This window comes from Mercenaria mercenaria, chromosome 19 (genome assembly GCF_021730395.1).
Source record: "Mercenaria mercenaria strain notata chromosome 19, MADL_Memer_1, whole genome shotgun sequence".
In the NCBI taxonomy this organism is placed as follows: domain Eukaryota; kingdom Metazoa; phylum Mollusca; class Bivalvia; order Venerida; family Veneridae; genus Mercenaria; species Mercenaria mercenaria.
In genome coordinates, this window is record NC_069379.1 from 23,618,243 (window position 1) to 23,634,245 (window position 16,003).

Sequence of the window (16,003 nt, forward strand, 5' to 3'; positions counted from 1 at the left end):
TATAGTGTTCACGAGTGAAAAAATTTTGATCTTACATATAGAAACAAACACATTTTCCTTTGATTTCATGTATTTCAGTTATACATAATTATGTTACAACATCACGTAAATTGCAACATGACGTCACAATGTCGTGTCGTGCCGTCATGATATCTTGACTGAAAAATGTTAAATAAGTCTGTTAGATTTCTAGGCTTATTTTAAACTGAATACTAGTATGGTTGCGCCTGTTTTTATTTTCTGAAGGCATTTATCTATATTTATTGAAATGTGTTTTCCTAACTTTGCATACTTATAATGAAATTTGTTTACGCGCTTTTGTCGTCTGAATAAGAAATAATTGATCTGTTTTAATAAAGCATGTCAATAAAATATAAGAAACATCAGTTTCACAATTAATAATTAAAATGAACTTTATTTTTAATCCACTGTTCTGCCTGTGTATCCCTTTTCAACTCGGAACAACTACAGGCTGAGGGCATGTTCGAAACAACTACAGGCTGAGGGCATGTTCGAAACAACTACATTCTGAGGGCACGTTCGAAATTTTGACACCCAAAAACGCTTACAAACTCTCCTAAACTTGTTTTGTGATCAGGTTACTACAGTCTACCCAAAAGGAGAGTCATAGAGAAGACAGATAATAGATAGGTGTACAGAAAAGTTCTGTACTTTCGTTTGAATAAAGCATCCGACTCAAAACATCTATAAAGGTAAGATGTGCTCAATAACTAGGCTTTCTTGAAACACGGATGTCTTTGACAAATGACTTTGGCCCTATAAATCAGATATTAGCTATATAAGTTTATATAGTTTATAATTTACCCACACTTGCTGCTTTTATAGTTTAGCTAGCAACATGTGTAAATTTGAAGTCGTTTACCGATATAAGCTATATACGCCAACGTGAAGTTCTTTACCCGCCTAAGCTATATTCGTTAACATAAAGTCCTTAAACCACATTAGCAATGTTAACGTGAAGTCGTTTACCGACATTAGCTATATATATTAACGGGAAGTCGTTTACCGACATTATTATACATGCCAACGTAAAGTAATTTACCTGCACTAGCAAAATGTGTTAACGTGAAGTAGTTTACCTGCATTACCTATATATGCCAATGTGCGTGAAGTAGTTTAACTGCATTAGCCGAATGTGCTAACGTGAAGAATTATCTACATTAGCTATACAAGCTAACGTGAAGTCTGCTAAATGTGTCAACGCGAAGTATTTTACCTGCATTAGCTATATGTGCTAACGTGTGTAATATTGCAAAGATGACTATTGCAATGGCTGTCATTTTGTGGAACATTATATGCTGGTCTAAAGGCAAAACGTGAGACAGAAATGTCGTTCGAATGTACGTCAAACAGTTCCGTAACATAAGTACTAGCACCCACATGCAGTTGAAATTCAAACAAAGACCTCCACCTCTAGCTACCTGAAACAAAACAGATATGAAGTGCAACGTTTAACGACATTTACTCATGGATTCTTTTGAAGCATACCGAAACTTTTAAACTGTTATTTCTACTATTTACATAGAGTTGATAAAAATGATATAGGCAAGATGAAACCTATAGGTGCCATAGGGAATAGAAACTTGGAAAGCAGTGGCGCGCGTCATAATGACACCAGGTAAGTTGACTGTTTACGTCACATTCTTTAGGTTTAAGTACATGTATTTATATTTACTTACATATTTCAAAGAAACATATTAAAGATATGAAATATCAAGGAAGTATACCATTATCCATGTGTTTGATTCTCTGTACTGCCACATCGCTATAGCAAATAACGCAATGTTGAGAGCCCAGTAAATAAAGATGTATCCCACTTTACGGTAATTATTCATCAAGTAATTCTTTGTCAAATACCGACAGAAAGACTCGCCAGACTCTTGTTCTATAGGTTTCAGCAAATGAGCCGCACTGCAAGAGAAAGTTTCTTTTCTAAAATTCTAATGTTTTCAGGCAGTCAATCGCAAAACAATAGAAAGTTTGTTCTTAGATACTCTATAGGTCTCAACAAGTGAGCCGCTCTGCAATAGAAAGTTTGTTCTTAGTTACTCTATAGGTCTCAACAAGTGAGCCGCTCTGCAATAGAGAGTTTGTTCCTAGTTCCTCTGCATGTCTCAGGAGGTGAACAACAGTGCAATAGAAAACTTGTTTCCAGTTGTTCTATTTTTATCAGCAACTGAGCCACAGAGCAATAGAATGTTTGTTCTTAGTTATTCTATAGGTCCTATTAAGTGAGCCATGGAACAATAGCAAGTTTGTTCCTAGTTCTTCTACAGGTCTAGTTTAAATATATTTTATTGCCAATATATACATATATAAACAGATTACTACGTCATTTGTACATATATTAGGCAAAAGGGTTGACCCACACGTTCTAGCAACATTAGTGACGGGTCTTCCCTATGCTACAGGTCTCAGTAAATCAGCCAGAGTACAACAGAAAGTTTATTCTTAGTTGCCCTAGAGGTCTCAGTAAGAGAACCGCAGAACAACAGAAAGGTTTTACTAGTTCTTCTATAGGTCTCAGCAAGTGAGCCTAACAATACTAGAAAATTTGTTTATAGTTCTTCTGTATGTCTGAGTAAGTAAGCCACGGAACAATAGAAAGTTTGTTTATAGATCTTCTATAGGTCCAAGTAAGTGAGCCACGGAACAATAGAAAGTTTGTTCCTATTTCTTCTGTATGTCTCAATAAGTGAGTTGCGGAACAATAGAAAGTTTGTTCCTAGTTTGTCTTCAGGTCACAGTATGTGAGCAACGGAACAATAGAAAAGTTCCTTCTACAGGTCTCAGCAACTGAGCCGCAGAACAACATAAAGTTTGTTCCTAGTTATTCTATAGGTCCTATTAAGTGAGCCACGGAACAATAGAAAGTTTGTTTATAGTTCTTCTACAGGTCTCAACAACTGAGTCACAGAACAATAGAAAGTTTGTTCCTAGTCTCATCAACTGAGCAATAGACTAATAGACAGTTTGTTTCTAGTTCTTCTACAGGTCTCAGAGAGTGAGTCACGGTAATAGAAAGTTTGTTCCTAGTTCTTCTATAGGTCTCCGCAAGTTAGCCACAAAGCAATAGAAAGTGTGTTCTTAGTTCTTCAACAGGTCTCAGCAAGTTAGCCACAGAACAACAGAAAGTTTTTTCCTAGTTCTTCAACAGGTCTCAGCAAGTTAGCCACAGAACAATAGAAACAATAGGAAGTCTAGTTCCTCTACAGGTCTCGGCAAGTGAGCCATGGAACAATAGAAAGTATGTTCGTAGTTCTTCTACATGTCTCAGCAAGTGAACCACAGAGCAATAGAAAGTTTTTCCTAGTTCTTCTTTAGGTCTCAGCAAGTGAGCTATGGAACAATAGAGAAGTTTTTTCCTAGTTACTCTACAGGTCTGAGCAAATAGACCACGGAACAAAAGCTTGTTTCTAGTCACATATACTTTACAGGTCTCAGTAAGTGAACTACGGAACAAAAGAAAGCTTGTTCCTAGTTACTTAACATGTCTCTGTAAGTGAGCCATGGAACAAAAGCAAGTTTATTTCTAGTTATTTTGAAGGTTTCAGTGAGCTACGGAACAAAGAGCAAGTTTGTTCCTAGTTACCCTACAGGTCTCAGTGAGCCACGGAACAAAAGCAAGTTTGTTCCTAGTTACTCTACAGGTCTCAGTAAGCGAGCTACGGAACAATAGAAAGTTGTTCCTAGTTACCATGCAGTTCTCGTTAAGTGAGCCACGGAACAAAAGCAAGTTGTTTCCTAGTTATTGTACAGGTCTCATAAGTGAAACGCACAAAAGCAAGTTTGTTCCTAGTTACTCTAAAGATCTAAATAAGTGAGCCACAGAACAAAAGCAAGTTTGTTCCTTGTTATTGTACAGGTCTCAGTAACTGAGCCACGGAAAAAGTGAAAGTTTGTTCCTACTTACTAGCCATGGAATAAAAGCAAGCTTGTTTCTAGTTACTCTACAGGTCCGAACAAGTAAGCCGCACTTCCAGAAAATATTCTTCTTAGTCACTCTATGTTTAGAAGTAAAGATCTAGGTCTCAGCAAGTGCGCCGCAGAATATGGGAAAGTTTGTTCCTAGTATTTCTATAGGTCTCAGCAAGTTAGCAACAGAACAATAGAAAGTTTGTTCCTAGTTCTTCTACAGGCCTCAGCAAGTTAGCCACAGAACAATAGAAAGTTTGTTCCTAGTTCTTTTACAGGTCTCAGCAAGTGAGCCGCTCTGCAACAGAAAGTTTGTTCCCAGGTCTCAGCAAGTGAGCAACAGACTAATAGAAAGTTTGTTCTTAGTTCTTCTACAGGTCTCAGCAAGTGAGTCACAGTAAATAGAAAGTTTGTTCCTAGTTCTTCTACAGGTCTCAGCAAGTGCAAGTTAGCCACAGAAAAATAGAAAGTTTGTTCCTAGTTCTACAGGTCTCGGCAAGTGAGTCATGGAACAACAGAAAGTATTTTCCTACTTCTTCTACATGTCTTAGCAAGTGAGCCACAGTACAATAGAAAGTTTGTTCCTAGTTCCTCTATAGGTCTCAGCAAGTGAGCCGTGGAACAATATAAAAGTTTGTTCCCAGTACTCTACAGGTCTAAGCAAGTAATCCACGAAACAAAAGCAAGTTTGTTCCTATATATAGTTACTCTACAGGTCTCAGTAAGTGAGCTACGGAACAAAAAGCAAGTTTGCTCCTAGTTACTCTGAACCTCAGAACAAAAGCAAGTTTGTTCCTAGTTACTCTACAGGTCTCAGTAAATGAACCACGGTACAAAAGCAAGTTACTCTACAGGTCTCACTGAGCCATGGAACAAAAGCATGTTTGTTCTTAGTTACTCTACAGGTCTCAGTAAGTGAGCTACGGAACAATAGAAAGTTTGCTCCTAGTTACTCTAAAGGTCTCAGTAAGTGAGCTATGGAACAACAGAAAGTTTGTTCCTAATTACTCTAAAGGTCTCAATAAGTGAACCACGTAACAAAAGCAAGTCTGTTCCTAGTTTCTCTACAGGTATCAGTGAGCCACGGAACAAAAGCAAGTTTGTTCTAAGTTACTCTAAATGTCTCAGTAAGTGAGCCACGGAACAAAAGCAAGTTTGTTCCTGGTTACTCTTAAGGTTTCAATAAGTGAGCCACAGAACAAAAGCAAGTTTTCCTAGTTACTCTACAGGTCCGAACAAGCGAGCCGCACTGTAAGAAAATTCTTCTTCTTCACTTAACAGGTCACAGCAAGTGCGCCGCTAAATAAGAGAAAGTTTGTTCCTAGTATAGGTCTCAGCAGTGACCCAAAGAATAATTGAAAGTTTGTTCCTAGATATTCTACAGGTCCCAGAAAGTGAGCCGCCCTGCAAAAGGTTAACAAATTTAATATGTTCCAAATATTATTTTTTATTGATACTAGATTTTTATAACGCCATTTTCATGATAAACTTACATAGTACAAAGGCACAGCCACAAAGAGCGACTGATTCATCCTCACAGAGCGATTTGACCAGAGGGACTGAGTAAGACATAGCCCCAAGAACAGAGAGATAGACATCCTTTAAGATACATTCCTGTACAGCTAACTTAGCCTAGATCTTTGCGAATAGACAGCCTGGTTCTATAACGTGTCCGGTGTATAGCACCGACATAACACGCGAAACAGTCTTTCTTGGAAAGAACCAGTACTGGCCTCTTAGTTAGGTGCGAGACAGTCAAGAGCATCTCCAGTGCCTACACAGGGATTCGAACCCCGCACCTCTGGATTGGCAGTCAAACGTGCACCATTAGACCACCGGACCACCTATACAGTATAAAATTAACAAACTACAGAATGGATATTAATTTATTTTTGATAATACACTGCTATTGTAGGGATAATACACTGCTATTATAGGGATAATACACTGCTATTGTAGGGATAATACACTGCTATTATAGGGATAATACACTACTATTGTAGGGATAAAACACTGCTATTATAGGGATAATACACTGCTATTCAGCATTAAAAGCTTGGACAGAAATTCCTCGCTTGGCACTCAGCATTAAGAGGATAGCACTAGGACTGGTCAGTCCTGTGTCAGTATAATGTGACTGGGTGGGGTATCATGTCACGTGTCTACGGCCTGATATTCCGGTGAGGCAGCACTATAAAGTTGGACACTGCGCTCACTGCTACAAGTAGACACCGTCGTTTATATGTCTGAAGGCGCTAAACCCAAATACACACATACAAGTTACACACAAGTTACATGGGCCCCAGACGAAATAAGTGGATAGTTTACAATACATTTGATAACACTATTTTTGTACAGGAAATCATTTTAAGGAACTCTGCTACAGATATTTTCAAAAAAGTTGCTACCTAATTGTGAGATTATGTAGAACTTCTGGTTGCTTTTGCAGTTCTTCTTTTAATTCATCAAAAGTAATTGTTCCGTCGTTATCTTTGTCGATAGCAACAAACATGGCTTCTGTTAAATCTTCAAGGTTCTCATCAGAAAGTGTCATTGAACTTTCTTCAATACACGCCTGTAAAACTTCCTGTAACTCACGTCTGTCAATGTGTCCATTTCCTGTAATACATTATACATAATTCAGCACATAAATGAGCATAATATTAAGTAACAAACACTGTGCTTAAACAATAAGGATATTTCCGCCGTCCTTCAAATGAGAACTTCACAATTCACACTTTGTTTTTTTACGGTAAATATCACAGTGTACACGTTGGTCTTTCATAATAAATATTGTCAGTTTCCAAATATAAATGCAGGGATGATGGAATAGAGAATTGCTCCTTACACACATTGGAAATGATAAATCAACTTCATCTTTAATTATTTTTACAATTTCGAAATTCTGAATGTTTCTTTCCAACTCTGAGCAAGTAGCTTTAGTAAACCGCCAGACATTTACAACTACAAAGCCAAAGTCGCTACGATTAAAGTACTGCTGACACGTAAAGCATGTTCATTTTGAATAGTTCTGCATCGTATGAGTTAATCCTTTGTTACCATATTATAATCATATCTTCTTCTAAAGGAAACAAACATTTGAAAACGAAAGTTTATATCAATCATGTAGCTTTCATTCATAATGATTTTGTAGGACAAGCAGCCCATAATGATCTTACAGATGAAGACGGATCCGTACTGATATTTATCTGAATGCTGAAAACTTAAGTGTTACTTTTGATAAAGTGAAAGAAACGCGTGGAATTCAGTATTTTTTTTAATGAGTGAAAGTTACCTCCCTTTAATTTAATATATAGACACAATCTTCTGGATTCGAAAGGTTAGTAAGCTTATTTATTTTCTTTTGTTACTTTGCAATCATTTAGAAATGTCGTAAGCCTGGACATTTTAAGCTTGATTTGTTTAAGGTATAAGGTATTTGTATAATATTTGATACGTTAAGGTATATTCAGTTGTTTAAATAGGTGCTCTACGACACAGACACTTTGGGGTCAGGACACTTTTTTTTTGCAATTTCAGCATATTTCAAAAATAATGCATTTTTACCACCAATGCCGTTTAGAAGTAAAGATCGGCAACTGTGAAACTGACCGTGGGAACACTTGCTTGCGCTGGACCCCCACTCTGTATCGTGCATGCCATAAACTGGATACCAAAATTAATGTGCTTTCGGCTAAATTAAACCGGATCATCACTTCCTGTGGGCGCCAACAGTCCCAATTTTGGTACCTAACTACGATATTCGCAGTATAAAGCTCGCAGGGAAGTGTTCCATACAACTAAAATTGATCGATTTGTGATAGTCGGAACCCAAATGTGAGTTGTTAGGACCAGTGTCATTTGACAGAATGGTTACAGACCTCTCAATTGATACCGGGGATTCATAGGTAGTTGCTAATTTAAAAGCTAGATCAACCAGTTTCCTCGTGTTAAATCTTTACTTTTGAAAATAAAATGCATTTTCAAAACATGTTGCACTCGTAACAAATCCCGTTTTATTATCGTCACTTATGTTCGGTATGTGTTATAATACTAAAACATTGGCTAACAATTGGCAGGGGCAGGGGAGGGATCCTGACCCAGTGTGTCTTTGCTCTATAACGTAATATAATCAGTTTGTTTGTTTTTGTTTTAACGCCGTTTTTTCAACACTATTTCAGTTATGTAACGGCGGGCAGCTAACCAGTGTTCCCGGATTCTGTACCAGTACAACCCTGTTCTCCACAAGTAACTGCCAACTTTCCCACATGAATCAGAGGTGGAGGACGAATGATTTCAGACACCATGTCTTTAATCAAATCGTCACGGAGAACATACGCTCTTGCCCAGGTCTCGAAATCACGACCCCGAGATCCGTAGATCTACGCTCTCCCTATTGAGCTAAGCGGGCCGGCTGTAATATGGTCAATAATAATAATATGGCTGTAATATGTAATGCAAGTAAATGTGAATCATTAGCCAATCTGAATTGGGCGGAAGAAGGCGCTTTGATCGCTTGTTATCCAAAGTTGCACCCCTGTTATAGAAATGAATCTGCCATAAGACATCAGTGGGTCAACTAAGTGTTTGTCTGAAGCTGTTAAACCTACTATTATATCCTACATTCAGGTTCTCTTGGAAGCAACGCTACCTTGAGATGGTGCATGGTTAAGCATTTGACAGTAAACCGGGCTACAGACTATTTGGAAGTGTTGATAAGCATTGAATATACGGGCATAGAGACCTAAATGCATCGAGACTCAATGGCATCGGGACATGTACAGAGACTAGAATAGCACGGAGTCTGTATGTAGAGACTGGAGGCTTTGGAGTGTATATCGTCTAAGATACCTGTCACGGATAATTATTACAGAAAACGAGATAAGAAATAGGCCGTAGTCCAACAAGAGTTGACAGAACCATTGAATCAAATACAATGCAATGCAGCACTTGAATAAGACAGGCAGAGATTGTAATTGATTTCAATATTAGATAATTAAAGTCACTTGTTATTGCATATCAGTCATTTACAAATCACAATTCATATAGGCAACGAAGCCTGACAATGACCTGTTATCTGTCAATATATATTACGGCAATTATCGTGCATAACGCTCGATGCACGTTACAAAAAAAACCACTTCCAGACATCGAAACGACTTCATTTTTGCACCCCTACACATGAATGAGATGTGCCAACCGGACCTAGCACGATCGATCTTTTTCATTCCCTGTCTTCAAAAATGTTTGATTTCGAGTTTTTCTGGATTTAAAAAAGAAATTACGTAGATTACATCGAGGAATCCAAATCAAAAAATGAATCGCCTGTTCATTCGCTTTTAATGCGCATTAATTAAAGCATCTCATTGAGCAATGAACTTGTGGATGTGCAAAGATTTACATAGCATTCCCTTTGTCCTGCAGTGGTAATTTATCATATAACAATACAGACTCACATTGATCGAATAGATGGAATTATGATATGCCTTTAACGTAGTTTATATACATGTAGTGCAGTTTACGTAGAGTGCGCATGCGCGAACTTTTACTACCGTTGCTAAGGATCGCGCGAAGTGTAAATTATTCTATATTCTAACTTTATAATTTCGCAGAAGTTCTCAAAGCTGACAATGTGAGTGACAGTATAGCAAGCTCTGTTTTATTTTTTCTTGACTATGTTTTTTTCTGATTTAATGTTTTTCATTTATATAATTAATACCGTTTTACTTACACATACTGGTATTACAATACTGACTTGCGATATCACTATCATACCTGTATTTCGAGACCTACTTTTATTTTCATTATGTATCAATGATATCGCTTAAACTTCGAAGAGTGGTAATATAGTCCTCTATGCTGATGACTCTACTATGTATGAATCAGATTATGATTTAGATAAAGTACATACTAAACCCTGCAGAATTTAGATGTTGTGCAACAATGGTGCAATTTAAACAATATGTCATTTCATCCAAACAAAACAAAATGCATGGTTTTGTGTACTAAACAAAAAAGTAACAATTGTAAAGAACTATTTTTAAATACTTCCAAGCAAGTAATAGAAAATGTCAAGGTGCAAAAATATTAGGTGTTTATATAGACAACACATCGTCGTGGAATGTTCAAATTGAAACAGTTTGCACTAAACTTAATTACAAGATAGCATTGTTGAGACGTATATCGTGCTATTTGACAGATGAAATGAAAAAAATATTCTATAACGCATAATTATATAATGTCAATATTTGATTATTGTTGTACTGTACAGTGTCAAGGAAAGTTACGAAAATTCGAGTTAGAGCTGCAAAAATAATTTTGAATAAAACGTTTTGAACAAGAACAAAAGATATGCTAAAAGAACTTGGATGAAAACCATTTAATGAAAGATGTAACTTCCATTCTTATTTACAAAGCTTGCAACAATTAAGCACCTTCATATAACGGGAATGAAGTAAAATGGACCGGAGTTAAAGGGGATGAAGTTAAAGGGAATGGAGTTGACAAGAATGGAGTTTAAAGGGATTTAGTAATAGGGAATGAAGTTAAAGCGATTTAGTCATAGGGAATGAAGTAAAAATGAAGTATATAGGATTTGAGTTAAAGGGAATAGATTTAAGGGGAAAAATGTTAAAAGGGCTGAAGTTAACTGAAATGGAGTTAAAGGGATTTGAGTTAAAGGAAATTAAGTTAAAAGGAATGAATTTCAAGACAGGCAGTCGCATCCTATTTGGTGAGTTACATGTCAGATGAAAATTTTAAACTGACCAGTCATGATGATTAATAACTTAAAGTTATGACTATACATTAAAATGTGAAAGTCTTCTGAATTTTCCGGGCTAATATATCTACTCCAGGAGGACAAGCATTTGTATGTTTATCAAGAGATGAAGGCAGTGTAAATGAAGCAAAACAAAATGAGTTACCATCCTCATCAAACACGTCAAAGAGAAACTTCAATTTTTCTTCAGGCCTTCCTTTCGCTAGCATGTGTATTCCATCTAACAGTTCACCAAGTTCCATTCTTCCACTGTCATCCTGGTTAAAAATCTTGAAAATTCTTTCAGCATAGAAGGTTGACTGGAAATAAAAGTTTGATCTATATGAAGTTTGAAATTCTAAGTGACTCAATAATCTGGGCAAACTTACTAAAATGGTGCGTAATGCACGTATAACAAAATGATGCATAATGCACGTTTAACAAAATGGTACAAAATGCACGTATAACAAAATGGTGCATTATGCACGTATAATAAAATGATGCATAATGCAGGTTTAACAAAATGGTGCGTAATGCATGTACAACAAGATGTTGCATAGTGTAGTTATAACAAGATTGTGCGTAATGTTGGTATAACAAAATGATACGTAATGCATGTATAACAAAATGATGCATGATGCACACATAACAAAATTGAGCGGAATTCATGCATAACAAGATGGTGAGTAATGCTGATATAACAAGATGGTGCATGATGCTTCTATAACAAGTAAGTGCCTAATGTTAGCGTAACAAAATGATGCATATTGCACGTATAACAAGATGGCGTGTAATGTGCATATAACAAATTGGTGCGTAATGCACGTATTGACTAAATGGTGTCTAATTCACATATAACAAGATGGTGGGTGTAACAAGATGGTGCATAATGCACATGTAACAAAATGGTGCGTAATGCACGCATTGACTAAATGGTGTGTAATTCACATATAACAAGATGGTGGGTAATGCACGTATAACAAGATGGTGGGTAATGCTGGTATAACTAGATGGTTCGTAATGCATGTATAACATGATAGTGCGTAATGTTGGTATAACAAAATGATGCCTAATGCACGAATAACAAAATTGTGCTTAATGCACATATAACAAAATTGTGCATAATTCATGTATAACAAGATGATGAGTAATGCTGGAATAACAAGATGGTGCGTGATGCTTGTATAACAAGTAAGTGCCTAATGTTGGTATAACAAAATGATGCGTAATGCACGTATTGACTAAATGGTGAGTAATTCACATATAACAAGCTGGTGAGTAATGCTGGTATAACTAGATGGTGCGTAATGCATGTATAACAAGATGGTGTGCAATGCACGTATAACAAAATGGTGTGTCATGCACTTATAACAAGATGATGAGTAATGCTGGTATAACAAGATGGTGTGTGATGCTTGTATATAACAAGCTGGTGCGTCATGCACGTATTAACTAAATGGTGTGTAATTCACGTATAAACAAGATGGTGGGTAATGCACGTTTAACAAGATGGTGAGTAATGCTGGTATAACTAAATGGTGCGTAATGCATGTATAACAAGATAGTGTGTAATGTTGGTATGATAAAATGATGCATAATGCGCGTATAACAAGATGGTGCGTAATGCACGTATAGCAAAATGGTGCATTATGCACATATCACAATATTATGCGTAACGCGCTTACAACAAAATGGTGCGTAATGCACGTATAACAAGATGGTGAGTAAAGCCGGGATAACAAGATTGTGCTTTATGCATGTATAAGAAGATAATGCGTAATGTTGGTATAACAAAATGATGCGTAATGTACGTATAACAAAATGGTGAGTAATTCAAATATAACAAGGCAGTCTGAAAGACAGCTAAATCCCCCGCCACTGCTATGGATAGTGAAAGGCTAAACCTTTGATTTTAGCTGTGACCTTGACCTTGAACTGAAATGGCTGACTCATGAATTCTGCACAACGTCTTGATTAGGTGATCATTTGACCCAAGTTTCATGAAAATCCTTCAAGGGGTTTAGGAGATACAGAGCTGAAACCTTTGACCTTCGGTTGTGACCTTGACCTTGAGTTGACATGGCTGACTCGTGAGTTCTTGATGAGGTGATCATTTGACCCAAGTTTGATGAAAATCCTTCAAGGGGTTTAGGAGATACAGAGTGGACACAAAATGGAAGGCTTAAACCTGTGATATTGACCTTGAGCTGGCATGGTTAACTCATAATTTCTGCACATCGTTTTGATGAGGTAATCATTTTACCCTAGTTTTATAAAATTCCTTCAAGGGGTTTAGGAGATATAGAGCGGACACGAAATGGAAGGTTCAAACCTTTGACCCTAAGTTGTGACCTTGACCTTGAGCCGGCATGACTGACTCATTGGTTCTGCACATCGTCTAGATGAGGTGATCATTTGACCCAAGTTTGATAAAATTCCTTCAAGGTGTTTAGGAGATATAGAGCGGACACAAAATGGAAGGCTTAAACGTTTGACCTTGAGTTGTGACCTTGACCTTGAGCCGACAAGGCTGACCCATAAGTTCTGCACATCGTCTTAATGAGGTGATCATTTGACCCAAGTTTCATGAAAATCCTTCAAGGAGTTTAGAAGATATAGAGCGGACACAAAATGGAAGGCTCAAAACCTTTGACCCTAAGTTGTGACCTTGACCTTGAGCCGGCATGGCTGACTCATGGGTTCTGCACATCGTCTTGATGAGGTGATCATTTGACCCAAGTTTTATAAAATTCCTTCAAGGGGTTTATGAGATATAGAGCGGACACAAAATGGCAGGCTCAAACCTTTGACCTTGAGTTGTGACCTTGACCTTGAACCGACAAGGCTGACTCATGGGTTCTGCATATCGTCTTGATGAGGTGATCATTTGACCCAAGTTTCATGAATATCCTTCAAGGGGTTTAGGAGATATGGACCGGACACGATTTTGTTACGGACGGAAGGACGGACGGACGGAAGGGCAGACGGATGCAGACCATTCCTATAATACCTCCGCCACGGCGGGGGATTAACAAAATGGTGCTAATGGTGCGTAATTCACATATTGACAAAATGATGCATAATGCACGTATAAGATGGTGAGTAATGCACGTTTAACAAAATGGTGCGTCATGCAAGTATTGATAAAATGATGCGTAATTCACATATAACAAGATGGTGGGTAATGCACGTATAACAAGATGGTGAGTAATGCTAGTATTACTAGATGGTGTGCACGTATAACAAGATGATGCGTAATGCATGTATAACAAGCAAATTCGATGAATTGGTATCCCCCGCAGAAAGGGTTTGTGGTGAGGAATGGCAAAAAATATATCCGGCAAAAAGTTAAGGATGTTAATAAGAAGCAAATAATTTCATTAGTCAAAATCAATTTAACAGAAAACAAATGTTTAAATAAAGAGTACATAATAAATGTATGATACTTTGATCCTGACTACAGAATTATATGAGCTTGAAGTTTAACTGAAACGAAATATTGTCTTTGAGTGGTTTGGCACCAGGTGTTGCTGTTTAACAAGTACTTAAAAGAACAGATGTCCTTCAGAGAACACAGGTAAGATATCTTGAACATGACTGAGGGCAAGGTTTGTGCAGTCACAACTTAAGATGTTGACGGTTTGAACATTTATAAAAAAAAGGAATGGAAATATATTATGTATATATATTTATTTTTTAGGGGGTGGGGGTGCGGGGGAACGGGAGAGGAGCATAATTTCACATGCTGATTATAAATATTGATGAAAAGTTAAAAATGAAAAAAAGGTAAAAAGGGTGAAGTTTAATGGGGTGGGGGGGGGGGGGGGCAGAGGATGCATGATCAGTGGTGGGCATGACTGGGTGGAGGAGTGAGGTGGGGGAATAGTACAACTTGTATGTTGATAAATAATCATGGAAGGTTTGAAAAAAGTCTAAAATAAGAAATGAGTTTGGGAGGGGGTGTGACCAAGGCAAGTGGGGGACCAGGTGTGGCTGCGCAACTTCACATGTTTATAATAAAAGTTCACAGAAAAGAATGAAAGAAATTTAATGAAATTCTGCCAAATGGTAAGTTTGTTATGTACAAATATGTGGATTTTTAGACAATTAAAGGGCAATAACTCTGAAGTTACAAAAGAAATCCATATGAAATTGTGTGTGCACAACCACATTATAGTGCTCTAAATTCTGTTAAAGTTTCATAGTTAAAGGTCAAATATATCAAAAGTTATGATGCATAAATTGCCATATCTACAGTACCCTATGTAGATAACACTAGAAACTTCTAAGGGCCATAACTCTGGTGTTACTTGGGCAATCTGTCTGAAACTTGATGGGCCACATAACCTCATAGTGATGAACATGTATATGAAGTTTGTTTGAAAAAAATCTAAAATAAAGAATGATTTTTTTTACTTTTTTGTGTGGGGGAGGGGGGAGGGAATCGAGAGGGGGAGGGGTGTGATCAAGGTAAGGGGGTGACCAGTGTGGGTACACAACTTCACATATTTACAATAAATGTTCATGGAAAAGAATGAAAGAAATTTAATGAAATTCTACCAAAAGGTAAGTTTGTTATATATAAATATGTGGATTTTTATACAATTAAAGGGCAATATCTCTTAATTTACAAATAAATCCGAACGAAATTGTGTGTACACAATGACATTATGGTGATCTAAATTCTGTTTAAGTTTCATAGTTCTAGGTCAAATATTTCAAAAGTTATGATGCATAAATTGCCATATTTATAGTACCCTATATAGTTAACACTAGAAACTTCTAAGGGCCATAACTCTGGTGTTACTTTAGCAATCTGACTGAAACTTGACGGGCCGCAAGAACTCATAGTGGTGAACATGTATATGATGTTTTAAATAAATATTCCCAACCATTTCCTAGATATGGCTCCGGACGGACGGACGGACGGATGGACGGACGGAAAGACGGACGTTCTAACGAAACGGTATTTATGTGACACCCCCATTGATCTCTCTATTGTTCTATCAGTCACATGAAAAGAAAAAAGTCACATAAACAGAACGGAATGAATGACATCAAAGAGAAAGTACCGTTATGAAGTCACTTAACCATCATTTCGCGGGCACGGAAAGACGGACGGACGGACGGACGGACGGACAGCGCCAAAACTATATCCCTCCGACTTTCGTCGGGGGATAACAAAATGGTACGTAATGCACGTATTGACGAAATGGTGCGTAATTCACGTATAACAAGATGGTTGGTAATGAATGTATAACAAGATGGTGAGTAATGCTGGTATAACGAGATGATGCATAATGCATG

General features: G+C 37.3%; 1 protein-coding gene across 1 annotated transcript in view; it reads right to left on the bottom strand.

Moving 5' to 3' along the window:
• LOC123542208 (NADPH oxidase 5-like) overlaps nucleotides 1-16,003 on the bottom strand; it is a 115,941-nt gene that overhangs the window by 28,854 nt on the left and 71,084 nt on the right. The window contains exons 6-9 of the mRNA XM_045327915.2: nucleotides 10,863-11,016; nucleotides 6,345-6,555; nucleotides 1,749-1,932; nucleotides 1,238-1,442 (exon numbers count right to left, since the gene is read on the bottom strand). Of these exons, the coding sequence (XP_045183850.2) occupies nucleotides 1,238-1,442; nucleotides 1,749-1,932; nucleotides 6,345-6,555; nucleotides 10,863-11,016 (754 nt within the window). The remainder of the gene's footprint in view (nucleotides 1-1,237; nucleotides 1,443-1,748; nucleotides 1,933-6,344; nucleotides 6,556-10,862; nucleotides 11,017-16,003) is intronic.